A 16,718-nucleotide genomic window follows, 5' to 3' on the forward strand; every position below is an offset into this window, starting at 1 on the left:
AAACGAGCCAGGGGGATGGTGGCGGCTGGGTCTTTCGGCTTGTGTTTACAGGCAGAACTGACTTAGTCAGCAAATCCTGCCTGATGAGATCCAGCCAATGAAGAGCCAATATCCCAGCTCGCTTGGGGGCTTCTGAGTTTGAGCTGCATGCAGAAATGCCAAGCGGCTCCTCCTCGATGCTGCCGATGGCAAAATGGGGTCCAGCTCTGATGACTCTCCCTGCTTCCCGGTTCTGCAGATCTAAGAGGGAGTCTCGGCCCGCGGATTCATGATGTAGCCCCTACTGCAAGCTGGGAGAATCCTCATGGATTTGAGAGACTGGTTTTTCATTTACGGTTTATGTTTGGAAGATGAAATGCTTTTCTCGATACCTGCCTTATATCTTCAGACCTCCGAACACCATTCTGTCATCCAGTTGCCATACAGAAGGTACAGATCAGAGAGGGGAGGGCAGGGGTCCGGGGGAGGGGGGGGTGGAAAGAAAACGGGTCGGTATGAGTCCTCCTCCCAATAATCTGCGCTGACATTGCTTTTTGTAGCTATTGGGTGACGGTGGTTCTTGGCAGGAGACTGGACGTAATACATTCGGATTTGATGGGGGGAGAAAAAAACTGTTAGTCTCCCAGATAGGAAAGAAACCATTAGGAAGTTTCCCCACAAGGAAACACTTCCTAAAAAGCTGGAAGATGGCTACAAGATATTTGGGACACTTGAGAGGCATTCATTTGAGATAACAGCTGCAAATCCTCCAGATTTTCCATTAAGCAGGCAAAGTAATCAGTGAAAAAGATTTCGACAACATGATCGTTCCCCGTTTTTGCACCTCCCATTATGCAACTTGCTGCATCCCCAAGAAGGCAGTTAAGAAAAAAGATGGGATTTTTTATTTCATGACTACAGTGATTGTTGTTTGGCTCATTTTCTTAGAGTCTGTGCTCTGGTGCACAGCAAAAAGGTCAGAGCTGACTCCTGTGCTTGCTAGTAAGTGTTTTCCCAAGGCCTGAAGTGATGGCTTTCCGGTTGGAATAAAGATCTAGCACCTTCAAGCTGAGCATTTTTTAATGCTTTAGAAAGACACTTTGTGTGCTGACTCACATCAGTGACGTCTCTGAATACATGCGTGTGTGTGTGTCCTTAAGAATATTACAAGTCATCTTTTTCTGAACGTCGCAGATGGAAGCATTTACTCGGCTGGCTATTAGTGGTGATTCACCTGCGTGAGGATTGTTAAGTTTCTTTCTCTACTCTCCTTTGCATTGTGCTACCCAAACAATTTGTGCAAATGAATGGGCTGACATCAGATGCTCTGGGGAAAAGTGGCATCACAATGTCAATGGGGGCGAAGCTTCAGGACTGAACTGGAGATTAAGCTTGATATTGTTAGCAGGCTGCTCCCTGTGAAGGACACCTGGAGTTTCTAATGTTTGGGCATTTGTGTAAGTGAGATGTGGCCCTTGATTTGGTTGACTGTACTTTTTTTTTAAGAAAATGGGCACAGAAATAGAGCTTTCGAGAGGTGGGACTTCCTGGGGCGTAATTTAATTCATTATGGTATTTGTTAAGGACTTAATATGTACCAAGCACTGTGCTAAGCACTGGGATAGGTACAAGTTAATTGGGTCAGACACAGTGCCTGATGCACACGGGGCTCACAGTCTAAGTAGAAAGGAGAACAGACACTGAATCCCCCTTTTCACAAGTGAAGAAACTGAAGCACAGAGAAATGAAGTGACTCACCCAAGGTCACCCAGCCAGCAACTGGCGAAGCCAGGACCAGAACCCAGATCCTCTGATTCCCAGGCTCATCTCTTTCCACTAGGCCATGATGCTCCCCATCTACATAGCAGAAAGTTTGCTAGTAATAATAATAATTATAATGATGGTATTTGTTAAGCACTTACTATGTGCAAAGCACTGTTCTAAGCACTGGGGGGTTACAAGGTGATCACATGGGGCTCACAGTCTTAATCCCCATTTTACAGATGAGGGAACTGGAGCTCAGAGAAGTTAAGTGACTTGCCCAGAGTCACACAGCTGACAATTGGCAGAGCCGGGATTTGAACCCATGACCCCTGACTCCAAAGCCCGGGCTCTTTCCACCAAGCCACGCTGCATGAACTGGAGTCAGTCGGGCAGTCAGTCCATGGTTTTTACTGAACGTTCACTTTGTGCAGAGCACTTTATTAAGCGCTTGAGAAAATACGGTGCAACAGAGTTAGTAGATGCAATCCCTGCACACGAGTAGCTTGCAGTCTACAGGATGAGGCAGACATTAAAATAGATTAGGGATATGGGAAACGGAAGAATATAAGAACATTTCTATGAGTAGTGTGTGGCTGGGGTAGCAAAGTGCTGAAGGGGAAACAGTCCACCTGCATGGCTGATACAGATGGGAGGGAGAAGAGGGGAAATTAATGGCTAAATCTGGGAAGGCATCCGGGAGGAGATGTGATTTTAGGACAGTTTTGGAGGTGGGCAGGGCGGTGGGCTGGCTATCAGATGTAAAGCAGCATGGTCTAGTGGCTAGAGCATGGGAAGCAGTGTGGCGTAGTCGCTACGTAGTCAGAAAGTCATGGATTCTAATCCCGGCTCCACCACTTGTCTGCTGTGTGACCTTAGGCAAGTCACTTCACATCTCTATGCCTGATTTCCCTCACCTGTAAAAGGGGGATTGAGACTGTGAGCCCCCTGTGAGACAGGGACTGTGTCCAACCCTATTTGCTTGTATCCACCCCAGCGCTTAGTACAGCGCCTGGCACAAAGTTAGCACTTAACAAATGCCATAATTATTATTATTATTGTTGTTGTTGTTATCATTATTATTATTATTCTTTGTGCCTCAGTTACCTCATCTGTAAAATGGAGATTAGGACTGTGACCCCAACGTGGAACAGGGACTGTGTCCAACCCGATTTGCTTGTATCTTTCCCAGGGCACAGTACCTGGCACACAGTACCTGGAGAAGCAGCGTGGCTCAGTGGAACTAGCCCGGGCTTTGGAGTCAGAGGTCATGGGTTCGAATCCCAGCTCTGCCACGTGTCTGCTGTGTGACCTTGGGCAAGTCACTTAACTTCTCTGAGCCTCAGTTACCTCATGTGGAAAATGGGGATTGACTGTGAGCCCCACGTGGGACAACCCGATCACGTTATAACCCCCCAGCACTTAGAACAGTGCTCTGCACATAGTAAGAGCTTAACAAATGCCATCATTATTATTATTATTATATAGTAAGCATCTAACAAATGCCAGGGAGTTCCAGATGGAAGGGAAAACACAGGCAAGGAGTCTGTGATGGGGCAGATGGGATCGAGGTACAGAGAGTAAGTTCCTACCGTGTTGATCGAAACACTTATCCTTCCTAGACCCCTGCATCAGCTTCCTTCCCGACTTCTCTGCTTCCTGTCTCTCCCCACTCAGTCCATACTTCACTCTGCTGCCCAGATCATTTTTCTAAAACATTCAGGCCACGATCCCCCACTCCTCAAGAAACTCCAGTATTTGCTTATCGACCTCTGCATCAAACAGAAACTCCTTAACTTTGGCTTTAAAGCACTTAATCACCCATTTCCCTCCTACCTTACCTTCCTGACTTCCTAATACAACCCAGCGTGCTCACTTTGCTCCTCTAAGGCTGACCTCCTTCCTCATCGTACCTCAATCTCCTCTACCTCCTCGCCGACTCCTCGTCCACATCCTGCCTCTGGCCTGGAACTCCCTCCAACAGCCACTCACTCTCCTCACCTTCAAAGTCTTATTAAAATCCCATCTCCTCCAAGAGAGCTTGCTCAGTGGAAAGAGCATGGGCTTTGGAGTCAGAGGTCATGGGTTCAAATCCCCGCTCCACCAATTGTCAGCGTGTGACTCTGGGCAAATCACATAATAATAATAATAATAATGGCATTTATTAAGTGCTTACTATGTGCCAAGCACTGTTTTAAGTGCTGGGGAGGTTACAAGGTGATCAGGTTGTCCCCTGGGGGGCTCACAGTCTTCATCCCCATTTTACAGATGAGGTAACTGAGGCCCAGAGAAGTTAAATGACTTGCCCAAAGTCACACAGCTGACAGTTGGCAGAGCCGGGATTTGAACCCACGACCCCTGACTCCAAAGCCCGGGCTCTTTTCCACTGAGCCACGCTGCTTCTCTAACTTCTCTGTGCCTCAGTTCCCTCATCTGTAAAATGGGGATTAAGACTGTGAGCCCCCCGTGGGACAATTTGATCACCTTGAAACCTCCCCAGTGCTTAGAACGGTGCTTTGCACATATTAAGCACTTAATAAATGCCATCATTATTATTATTATTATTCTCCCTTCTGTGTCACCCTTGCACTTGGATTTGTAACCTATATTCATCCCTCCATTGCTCCTCAGCACTTGTGTACATATCCATAACATTTTAACATCTGTCTCCCCCTCTAAACTGTAAGCTCCTTGTGGGCAGGGACTATGTCTACCAACTCTGTTACACTGTAGTCTCTCAAGCGCTTAGTTCAGTGTTCTGCACACAGTAAGTGTTCAATAAATACAACTGATTGATTGGTTGGTGTTAAGAGAACAGAGTGTGCAGGTTGGGTTGTGCAGGTTACCTAACATCAGCGAAGTTAGGGAGGAAGGAGAGTGCCTTAAAGAAACTCTACACTGTAAGCTCTTTGTGGGAAGGGAATGTGTCTCATATTGCTATACTGTACTCTCCTAAGCATATAGTACAGTACTCTGAACACGGTAAGCGCTCAATAAATATGATTGATTGAAGAATAGAATAAGGAGGGAAGGACAGCAGTGGAGCAATAAGGGGGAAGGGTTCTCTTATCTACCTCCTGGGTTACTCCAATGAATCCCCACACCAAGATGCATAAAATGTCCTCCCACTGGCTGCAGCCTCAGAATTATCTCAGAAATCTCAGACTGATAGGACATTAGGTCAGACGAGACTCAAACCCTGTCTGGTGAAGAACCTATTTTCCAGCACTCTCCAAGTGAAATGGAGCAGGAATTGGGGTTCTTTTGACTTATTGAGACCCATCATGCTTGGCAGACTTTGAATGGTGCCCCTTATCAACCATTTGACCCTTCATTCCATTTATGTTGGCCAAAATAATGGTCCTTCCCCCTCTACCTCTATGTCCTATTGATGAGCAAGGGCAAAATTTGTGAAATGCAAGTTATTTTCCTCTTGCGCAATTACACTTCCAAAATAGAAACCACCTATGGTTCTAATCCATGTCAATCTGTCTGTCAAAGCAGGAAAAAAAAGCCCTGCCACACTAGATTTCTGAGGAGGAGGTGAGGACTTTAACCTAAAAGTAGGTTCAGACCTGCTTGCATTTCCAAGAATGTTACCACAGAGGCATGAACAGTGAAAAGATTTTAAAACCTTATGTAATCCTTAAGATAAATAGTGAATGGTGTGTGTCCTTTATGTCAAAGCCCCAAAGAAATGCACGATACTTTCCCTCATGTTATAGGATTTTTAATGGTATGTGTTAAGCACTTACTATGAACCTGTATATATGTTTGTACATATTTATTACTCTATTAATTTATTTATTTATTTTACTTGTACATATCTATTCTATTTATTTCATTTTGTTAGTATGCTTGGTTTTGTTCTCTGTCTCCCCCTTTTAGACTGTGAGCCCACTGTTGGGTAGGGACTGTCTCTATATGTTGCCAACTTGTACTTCCCAAGCACTTAGTACAGTGCTCTGCACACAGTAAGCGCTCAATAAATACGATTGATGATGATGATGATGATGAACCTTGCACTGTACTAAGCGCTCAGGTAGATAAAAGGTAATCAAGTTGAACCTAATCCCCTTCCCATGCGGAGCTCAAGGTCTTACACCCCATTTTGCAAAAGAGGGAACCGAGGCACAGAGAAGTTAAGTGACTTGCCCAGGGTCACACAGGGATTCATGGACAAAGGCCCTTAGGAAACTCAGGAATCTGTTCCCAAATAACCCAGTAGGGAAAAACCACTTTCTTGTTTCTAAACTGAAGTGTGAGTCAGAGAAGTTGTCAGGCTTTGCAGTTTGAACCTCTGGGGCTTCATTTGCAACTCTCCAAGTGGAAATCAATCAAACCTGTTTTGAGTGCTTACTGTGTGCAGAACACTGCACTAAGCACTTGGGAGAGTACACTACAACAAACTTACAGTCTAGAGAAGAGGCTTATTGTCTAGAAGGGAAAGGAAATTTCAGGACTTGGATATGCTCCCTTCATTCATCCCTCCCTCAGCCCCACAGCACTTATTAGGTACATAGCCGCAATTTATTTATCTATACTAATGTCTGTATCTCCCTCTGGACTATAAACTCCTCGTGGGCAAGGAACATGTCTACCAACTCTGTAATACTCTACTCTCAATCATTTTTTAACTCATGCCCTGAGGTGATTTTATCTCAAAGGGTTTGATGCTGCGAACTTCATCAATACTGTCTACTTGTTTTGTTTTGTTATCTGTCTCCCCCTTCTAGACTGTAAGCCCGTTTTGGGGTAGGGACTGTCTCCATATGTGGCCAATTTGTATTTCCCAAGTGCTTAGTACAGTGCTGCACACGGTAAGCGCTTTATAAATTTGATTGAATGAATGAATCAATCAATCGATCAATAAAAAAATGTGTGATGAAATCATAAGCATTCTCTGTGAGTCAGATTCCGTCTCTCCTGAGTCACTGCAAGTGTTACTATGCCTGCTTTGAAATGCGAAAGGACTGTGAAAAGCTTCAACTAGACAAGGCCTTTCAGAGTAGAGTAAACAGGAAAAGCAGGAGGAAGGCACATGGAGTTTCCTTCCCAAGAACATATTTGAAAGCCCTGTGACAAATTCATTGTTCAGCGCTGGAAAGCTTCCCCTTCACCACAGTTTTAAACAAATTTATGAGGCTTTGATTTTCTTGCTGCGAGAGAGTAGTACCCACTGGGAAGTGTGTCTATCAACTCTGTTCTATTATACTCTCACAGGAGATTAGTACAGTGCTCTGCACACAGTAAGCAGTCAATAAATATTCATTCATTCATTCAATCGTATTTATTGAATGCTTACTGTGTGCAGAGCACTGTACTGAGCGCTTGAAATATGATTGATTGGTTGCACATCTCTGCCCAAATCCAATGTGAAGGCAATGAATGCCAGCCTAAGGATCTTCTCTTGGATTCAAGGTGGCATCCCAGCCAGACTGAAAAGGGGCATACAATTATTCATTCATTCAATCATATTTATTGAGTACCTACTGTGTGTAGAGAACTGTACTAAGGACTTGGGAGAGCATGATATACACGATAGACTCATTTATGAGAAGCTATTTTTAAATATTCTGTGTCTTAGCAAAGCGTTCCTCTCCTCTCATGAAAACCCATACAACCCCAGATTTGGCTGGATTTTGTTCTCTCTGTTTATATTATTCCCAGAAAATTCTACCTAAGATGTTTTTGTGGTATTGGTTCAACTGGTACTGTGGGTCCAGCACTGTTTTTAGCACTGGGGGGCTCCCAGTCTGAGTAGGGGAGGAAACGGGCAATGAATTCCCATCTTGCAGATGAGGAAGCTGTGGTCCAGAGAAGATAAATGATTTGCTCATGGTCATCCAGCAGGCTGGTGGAGTCAGGATTGAAATACAGGACCTCAGACCCCCAAGCCCATGGTCTTTCCATTAAGTCACACTGCTCCTAAGATCCTGCAAGAATGTTGTGTGCCCCAGGTATCTATTATGTTCCATCTTCCTTCCCAGACTGAGCCCCTTCCTTCCTCTCCTCCTCGTCCCCCTCTCCATCCCCCCATCTTACCTCCTTCCCTTCCCCACAGCACCTGTATATATGTATATATGGTTGTACATATTTATTACTCTATTTATTTATTTATTTATTTATTTTGCTTGTACATTTCTATCCTATTTATTTTATTTTGTTGGTATGTTTGGTTTTGTTCTCTGTCTCCCCCTTTTAGACTGTGAGCCCACTGTTGGGTAGGGATTATCTCTATGTGTTGCCAATTTGTACTTCCCAAGCGCTTAGTACAGTGCTCTGGACATAGTAGGCGCTCAATAAATATGATTGATTGATTGATTGATTGACTGATCTTCCAAAGAAGGTTTTTGTAACACTGGGGCTGGCAGCTGGAGGGGAAAGGAAAGTGTAGATCAAAACTGTGAAGAAGAGCTTTTCAACCAGGGGGGTTCAACTTTTTCACCCCAGTGTATCTTCAGAATCATTCACTGAACCTGGTGCAGAATCATTTCTTAGCGGAAGCAGCATGGCACAGGCTCGGGAGTCAAAGGTCAAGAGTTCTAATTTGACTCTGCTACTCATCTACTGTGTGACCTTGGGCATACCACTTCACTTCTCTGGGCCTCAGTTACCTCATCTGTAAAATGGGGATTAAGACCGTGTGCCCCATGCAGGACAGGGACTGCATCCAACCTGATTAGCTTATATTCATTCATTCATTCAATCGTATTTATTGAGCGCTTACTGTGTGCAGAGCACTGTACTAAGCGCTTGGGAAGTACAAGTTGGCAACATATAGAGACGGCCCCTATCAATCAATCAATCAATCAATCATTTATTGAGCACTTACTGTGTGCAGAGCACTGTACTAAGTGCTTGGGAAGTACAAGTTGGCAACATCTAGAGACAGTCCCTACCCAACAGTGGGCTCACAGCCTAAAAGGGGGAGACAGAGAACAAAACCAAACATATTAACAAAATAAAATAAATAGAATAGATATGTACAAGTAAAATCAATAAATAGAGTAATAAATATGTACAAACATATATACATATATACAGGTGCTGTGGGGAAGGGAAGGAGGTAAGATGAGGGGGATGGAGAGGGGGACGAGGGGGAGAGGAAGGAAGGGGAGCCCAACAGTGGGCTCACAGTACTCCCCCCCCCCCAGTGCTTAGTACAGCACCCGGCACATCGTTAAGTGCCCACTGTTGGGTAGGGACCGTCTCTATATGTGCCAACTTGTACTTCCCAAGCGCTTAGTAAAGTGCTCTGCACACAGTAAGTGCTCAATAAATATGACTAAATGAATGAATAAAAGCTCCTGCAATTAGTATTGGTATTAGTATTATTAATATAAGCAGATGGGAAGATATACACCAGCTAGATGGAACCAGCCTATAAATACTTTTACTTTGTCCAGACTACTTAAGTCCACCCTGTTGGGAAATGGGGTGGGAGGGAGGGGCTGGAGAAAAGGCACTGGGGCTGATGTGGAGATGGGCAGACCAGATCGTGTGGATGCCAGTGATGCCACAGCAACTGAGCTAGAAGGATTGGAAGGTCAGGCGAGGAGCCCTGCCCAATTCAACCTGGTTTGGACTGGTATTGCCTACCCCAGAGTCCTGGGGACTTTGGGGGGCCCTTGCCTTTCCCCAGGTTTCACGTGTCAGTCAGTCAGTCATGTTTATTGAGCGCTTTCTGTGTGCAAAGCACTGTACTAAGCACTCGGGAGAGTACAATAGAACAATAAACGGACACATTCCCTCCCCACAATGAGCGTCCAGTCTAGAGTAGTGGGTATTCCCACTTGAAGTTTGGTCCCTGAGTCAGGACGGCAGGCCTCTTGTATTTGCCTGTGCTCCATGTGGCTGTGGAGAACGAGGGCTTAACGGGTGTGGATGATCTGAGCTCTGGACATATCTGAGAGTTCACTGGAGTTGAGGGATGGGGTGGGGAACAGGGGCTAGGGAGAGAGGGGGAGGAGGGGCAGGCTGATACTCTGTGGCACTGGATTGATGTTCTGGGCATTTCTACCTCCATTTTGCAAAGTGATTTTCTTCTAAAGGAATCACATTTCTCTATGAAATTTACCCATTTTACTTACAGGAAGCAGCTCAAGAAAAAAACGACCTGGCATTCCCAAACCTCCAAGAGTGTTTCAAGTTTAATTTTTTCCACTCTCATCGAATGGCATTTGTTAAGTGTTCACTATGTGCCAGCCACTGGACTAAGCTCTAGGGTAGATAAAAGACAGTCAGGTTGGACACAGTTCCCATCCCACCTAAGGCCCCCAGTCTTAATCACCATTTTACAGATAAGGTAACTGAGGCTCAGAGAAGTGTAGTGACTTGCCCAAGGTCACACAGCAGACCAGTGGTAGCCGGGATTAGAACCCAGGTCCTTCTGACTCCTAGGCCTATGCACTAATCCATTAGGCTATACTGTTTCTCATGATTACATATCACAGTACCATAATGCTTGCATATGGATAACATTTCATATACCTCACTAATTTAGTACCAGGCTGCTCTGCAAATATTTGGAGACATGTGTCAGTTCTATGTCAAGTTTGGGGATGATCAGATCTTACCTGAATGGGTCTCCAAAAACCTAACACTTCACTTCTTTTGTAATTTTTTTTCTCTATCAGCTTCTAGGAGACATATCCAGGAGCTAGGAATAGTTTCACCCAATCGACTTTATTGGTACTCCTTTCCAGACTTCCCATTTGGAAACCTTTTTTTTTTAAATGGCATTTATTAAGCGCTTACTATGTGCAAAGCACTGTTCTAAGTTCTGGGGAGGTTACAAGGTGATCAGGTTGTCCCACAGGGGGCTCCCAGTCTTCATCCCCATTTTACAGATGAGGTAACTGAGGCACAGAGAAGTGAAGTGACTTGCCCAAAGTCACACAGCTGACAAGTGGCGGAGTCAGAATTGGAACCCATGACCTCTGACTCCAAAGCTCGGGCTCTTTCCACTTAGCCATGCTGCTTCTCTGAAATCAAACTAAAAGAGAAAAGCCCTCTAGGTGAATTTGCAGGCAAATACTTAGTCGCACGGCTTTACTGAATCTTATTTGGATCGCAGCATCAGACACGATTATTTATTTGACATGGCACTCTCAGGCAGAACCACCAGCATGGAAACAATTCATGTTACATTTTAATTCCACTGGTGAACACCACATAAGGTGGTAATAGTAGTAGTAGTATTTCTTGAGTGCCCATTTTGGTGCAATTCACTGTAATAAGGTGCTTGGGAAGAACAGAATAAAAAGTGACACAGTCCCTGCCCATCAGGTAGTACATTCTAATGGATTAAAATATTTACAGGAGTTGTGCAAATAAATAATTGAAAATATGGTTGAATAAACTTATATACTGGGGTGTTGAGGAGGGGTATAAATAAGAAGCAGCGTGTCTCAATGGAAAGAGCCTGGGCTTGGGAGTCAGAGGTCATGAGTTCAAATACCAGCTCCGCCAATTGTCAGCTGTGTGACCTTGGGCAAGTCACTTAACTCTCTGGGCCTCAGTTACCTCATCTGTAAAATGGGGATTAAGACTGTGAGCCTCACGTGGGACAACCTGATCACCTTGCATCCCCCTCCGGCGCTTAGAACAGTGCTTTGCACATAGTAAGTGCTTAATGAATGCCATCCTCATTATTATTATTATTATTATAGTAAGCACTTAACAAATGCCATCATTATTATTCATAAATACTAAGATAAGGGATATGTTTATGTTTATAAGGTGTATAAGGTGCTGGGAAATTAATTAGAAAAGCCTCATTGGATGGAGGGGGATTTTAGGAGGGCTTTAAATGTAAGGAGAGCTGTGGTCTAGAAAGATAGAGAGTTCCAAGCCGGGGGAATGATTTGAGCAAGAGGACAGAGGCTGGAGAGCAAAGAGTGAAGAACAGCAAGGAAATTGACTGGGGAGAAGTAAAGAGCTTTAACAGCCCCCTCTAAAGTTAGCTGAAATCGGGAAACCACAGAAAAGGTGCAATACTTTAAAGTTATAATCAATCGATTGCACTTATTGAGTGCTTATTGTGGGGAGAGCTCTTGGGAGAGTACAATATTATAGAGTTGTTAGACACCTTCATTCAGTCGTATTTATTGAGCACTTACTATGTGCAGACTACTATACTAACTGCTTGGGAGAGTACAATATAACAAGAAACAGACACGTTCCCTGCCCATACCTTCCCTGCCCATGTTAAAGCAAAATGTCAAACCATATGGCATGAGAGAATAAATGTAAGACAACTGCAGATGACAGATCAGCCTGCCTTGCAGCAATCAGAAATGGAGGAACCATTTTATTTTGGAGACTTTGGGAAATATGTGATGTCAAGAGGGAGAAATCAAGACAGTTTCAGCCATTGTGCATCAAGGGACTTTTTTTGTAATAATAATAATAATAACAATAATAATGGTATTTATTAAGCGCTTACTATATGCAAAGCACTGTTCTAAGCACTGGGGAGGTTACAAGGAGATCAGGTTGTCCCAGAGGGGGCTCACAGTCTTAATCCTCATTTTACAGATGAGGTAACTGCGGCACAGAGAAGTTAAGTGACTTGCCCGAAGTCACACAGCTAACAAGTGGCAGGGGTGGGATTAGAACCCATGACCCCTGGCTCCAAAGCCCGGGCTCTTTCCACTAAGCCACACTGCTTCTCTTATACATGACGTGAGGGGGCTCGTCAGTCCAACGTACTTTGGACTCTGAGTTGCGAGGAGCCTGAAATTCTGCTCCTCTAGCCACAAGAACCCTACAGATTTCTCTTTTTATTTTATGTTTAGCCTAGTAGCAAGAGCACGTGCTTGGGAGTCAGAGGACCCGGGTTCTAATTCCAGCTCTGCCGCTTGTCAGCTGTGTGACTTTGGGCAAGTCACTTAACTTCTCTGTGCCGCAGTTACCTCATCTGTAAAATGAGGATTAAGACTGTGAGCCCCATGTGGAACAACCTGATCACCTTGTATCTCCCCTAGTACTTAGAACAGTGCTTGGCACATAGAAAATGCTTAACAAAAACCATTATTATTATTATTATTACTGTTATTAGTTTCTGGTTTCATCTCTCCTCATGTGTCTGTCTCAAGTCTCCTTTTATATTCTTAGATTCTGAGCCCCTGAGGGCCACAATCTAATTCCCACCAGAGTACGGTGCTCTGCCCATAGTGAGCACATAATAGATAGGATTACTACTAGTGTAAGGATATGCTGAAAAAAAATAATCAAATCTTTGGTTGGGTTTCTTCAAGCCCAAAGAACAGTTACTCTTGCATGTCTGAATGCATCAGGCAAGATCAGAGGCCCCAGCAAATTGGCCAACATATGCAGCTAGACCTGACAACCAAAGTCCACTTCAAGAACCACCATGACACACAAACAGGCTTTAAAATACGTAAGAGGGAAACTAACTTTCCATGAGCATAACTTTGTAATTTTAAATGAAATTCCCAAAACCCATTTTCCCTGCTCCTGTCATGCAAGTGAGGCCCTGGCAGAAGAAACACAAATCCGAGCCATTGAATTATCCTAGGACCTCCAGCTACAGGGCCAGATCAGATTTTGGTCGCTCTGCAGTCATCATCATCATCATCAATCGTATTTATTGAGCGCTTACTGTGTGCAGAGCACCGTACTAAGCGCTTGGGAAGTACAAATTGGCAACATATAGAGACAGTCCCTACCCAACAGCGGGCTCACCATTTAAAAGGGGGAGACAGAGAACAAAACCAAACATACTAACAAAATAAAATAAATAGAATAGATAGGTACAAGTAAAATAAATAAATAAATAAATAAATAGAGTAATAAATATGTACAAACATATATACAACAGCTTCTCCGATCCAGGCTGCCGGAGCTCCCAGAAGGGCGGGAGAGAGGGAGCTGGAAAATCCCTAGGGGTGCTGGCCACCGTCTTCGAAACCCAAAGTCATCGGATCACCACTTTCGAAATCCAAGCTTTGTTGGATTTCTATGCAGCAGCAAGGGGTGAGTCTTATACTGTCTCGTGAAAGCGGACCGTCCTCCTTTGAGTTGGAGTAACTACCACCCAGGCCCACTCCCAATGGGACAAGCTCAGGCGAGGAGTGTGGCCGACAAGGTTGAGGTAAAACATTTCCGTGAACCTACTGTTCTTATGAAACCACATCCTAACTCAGAACAAGTTGCAGACAATCCTTTCTCTAATCCTGAACCTTCCCATCTGAGCGGTTGGGAGGCAAAGCATTTCGGGAAGCTTGGGGGAGAGGGCCCAGCCCTCATTAATTGGTCAGATTGCAAAGGAATACATTACTCACTTTGGGAGAAAGTACCTCAGGAGGGGCATTAACTTTTTCTGACTATATGACCATTTTTCTCCCTGGGACTACAGTTTGCTCCTATAAAAGGCACCAAAACTCGTGATTTTATGGCACAAAATAAAATAGAGGATTGGGAAAAGATCCAAGAAGTCCATGTAAAACCAACAATTTCCATAATTATCTGGGTAATTCAGACAAAACCGTGTGTTTTGCTTGAACTGTCCAGTTAATGAGGTTGGGCTTGGCTTTGGCCTTGATCACCATAGTGGGAGCTTTGAGAGCTACTGAGGAATTTATGATATGGTGATTTCATTGAGTGCCACTTATGTATTCATTCCCACCCATAGCACTTCTGTGCATTTCCATTTCTATACCCCACCTACGCATAATAATAATAATAATAATAATAATAATAATAGTATTTGTTAAGCTTTTACTATGAGCCAAGCCCTGTTCTAACCGCTGGGGGAGATACAAGGTAATCAGGTTGTCCCACGTGGGGCTCACAGTCTTCATCCCCATTTTACAGATGAGGGAACTGAGGCACAGAGAAGTTAAGTGACTTGCCCAAAGTCACACAGCTGACAAGTGGCAGAGCTGGGATTAGAACCCATGACCTCAGACTCCCAAGCCCCTGCTCTTTCCACTAAGCCATGCTGCTTACTCATCTACATTTCCATTTTCCTCTCTCTCTGTCTCTGTCTCTCTGTCTCTCTCTTTCTCTCTCTCTCCCCTTCTGCAAATTATTGTTTTTTGAGTGGATACAAAAATTTTTATTGAGCTAATTTATTCCCTAAATTTAACAAAATGACCCAAATAACATATGATCATGAAATGTTAAAGTGGTTCTTTCTGGACTACATGATAGGGTACACAGGTGCAGATTTGGTGTATAAACAATACACTAGAAACACAACGTAGCCAGAATAGGGAATATGGAAGTAATTATTCAAACTAGGCTCTCAGGCTATAAGTAATGTGCAGACATTATAAAAAGTGGAGTAAAGTATGAAAGTAGGAGACAAATTCCATACCTACATTTTCCCACTTTCATCGCTGTTTGTCTTGGATAATATTTTGTTTCTGCTTCTCCGTGCAAGACTCCCAAGTGCTTAGTACAGTGCTCTGCACACAGCAAGCACTCCACAGATACTACTGATCGACTGCCCCAATATCTCTCCTCTCCCTGCTCACGACGTATTCCCATTTGGATCGAATACAAATTGCACAGGAAGATCTGGGGAGAGAGATTTGTTCCCTGAGGACCATCAACAGTGAAACTGAGTTGTCAAAGGCCAACTCTCCAATTCCAGTTGAATTTCCAATTTCCCAAGAGGTGTCAGCGGCCAGAGATCAGCTTCTGAATTAGCCCTTCTCTGTGCTTGATTTTTCACCACATCTTCTCTAGGCCAAAGCAGTGATTTTCTGGGGGAGAAATGGAAATGAATTTGGAGGGGCAGGAGGGCAGAAAACAGGAGAGAGTTTGAACTCTCCGATTCCAAACCAGGAAGACGAACATGGGGGGCCCTTTCCTCTCAGCCTAGGATTCCCAGGGTCCCTCCGCTTTCTTCAACAGTCTTCCGTAGGCAAGGTCAGTGCCTAAATCCAGGATGAAGTTTCCATTGTCCTGTTCAAATGCTTTGTGTGGGGTTACCGGAGGGTTCCATTTTACTTTGGTTTTATGTTTCTAAAATACTCAAATCCCAAAATATAGAGAGAAGCAGTATGACCTAGTAGATAGAGTATGGGCCTCGGAGTCAAAAGGCCCTGGGTTTTAAATCTCGGCTCTACCATTTGTCTGCTTGATGACGTTGGCTCGCTCAATGGAAAGAGCCCGGCCTTGGGAGTCAGAGGTCGTAAATTCTAATCCTTGTCAGCTGTGTGACTTCGGGCAAGTCACTTCACTTCTCTGTGCCTCAGTTCCCTCATCTGTGAAATGGGGATTAAGACTGTGAGCCCCGTGTGAGACAACCTAATTATCTTGTATCCTCCCCAGTGCTTAGAACAGTGCTTGGCACATAGTAAGTGCTTAACAAATGCCATTATTATTTATTTATTACCATTCTCTGCACCCCAGTTACCTCATCTTTAAAATGGGGATTAAAACTGTGAGCACTATGTGGAATACAGACTGTGTCCAAACCAATTTACTTGAATCTAACCCCAAACTTAGAACAGTGCCTGGCACTTAATAAGCTCATAACAAATGCCTTTATCATTATAATTATTATTATCACTATTATTATTATTCATCTCTCCTCAAAAATCTACAAATTACAGAGGCGACATGGAGAAAATTCCCCGAGACTAAAATCATTTAGTGGTTACTTACTGAGCACTTATTGTGAATAAGTATATATGTATATATGTCTGTACATATTTATTACTCTATTTATTTTACTTGTACATCTCTATTCTATTTATTTTATTTTCTTAGTATGTTTGGTTTTGTTCTCTGTCTCCCCCTTTTAGACTGTGAGCCCACTGTTGGGTAGGGACTGTCTCTATATGTTGCCAATTTGTACTTCCCAAGCGCTTAGTACAGTGCTCTGCACACAGTAAGCGCTCAATAAATACGATTGATGATGATGATAATAAAGTACTGCACTAAGTGCTTACAATAGAATAGCGTTGGTAGACCCATTCCCTGCCCACAGTGAGTTT

The 16,718-nt window shown here is 43.9% G+C and overlaps 1 protein-coding gene across 1 annotated transcript in view; it reads left to right on the plus strand.

Annotated features, from left to right (window-relative positions):
• The first annotated feature begins 350 nt into the window (after nt 1-350).
• The window catches only part of PPP2R2B (protein phosphatase 2 regulatory subunit Bbeta), a 223,099-nt gene continuing 206,731 nt past the window's right edge, over nt 351-16,718 (plus strand). The window contains exon 1 of the mRNA XM_038772788.1: nt 351-429. Within this exon, the coding sequence (XP_038628716.1) occupies nt 351-429 (79 nt within the window). The remainder of the gene's footprint in view (nt 430-16,718) is intronic.

This window comes from Tachyglossus aculeatus, chromosome X1 (genome assembly GCF_015852505.1).
Source record: "Tachyglossus aculeatus isolate mTacAcu1 chromosome X1, mTacAcu1.pri, whole genome shotgun sequence".
In the NCBI taxonomy this organism is placed as follows: domain Eukaryota; kingdom Metazoa; phylum Chordata; class Mammalia; order Monotremata; family Tachyglossidae; genus Tachyglossus; species Tachyglossus aculeatus.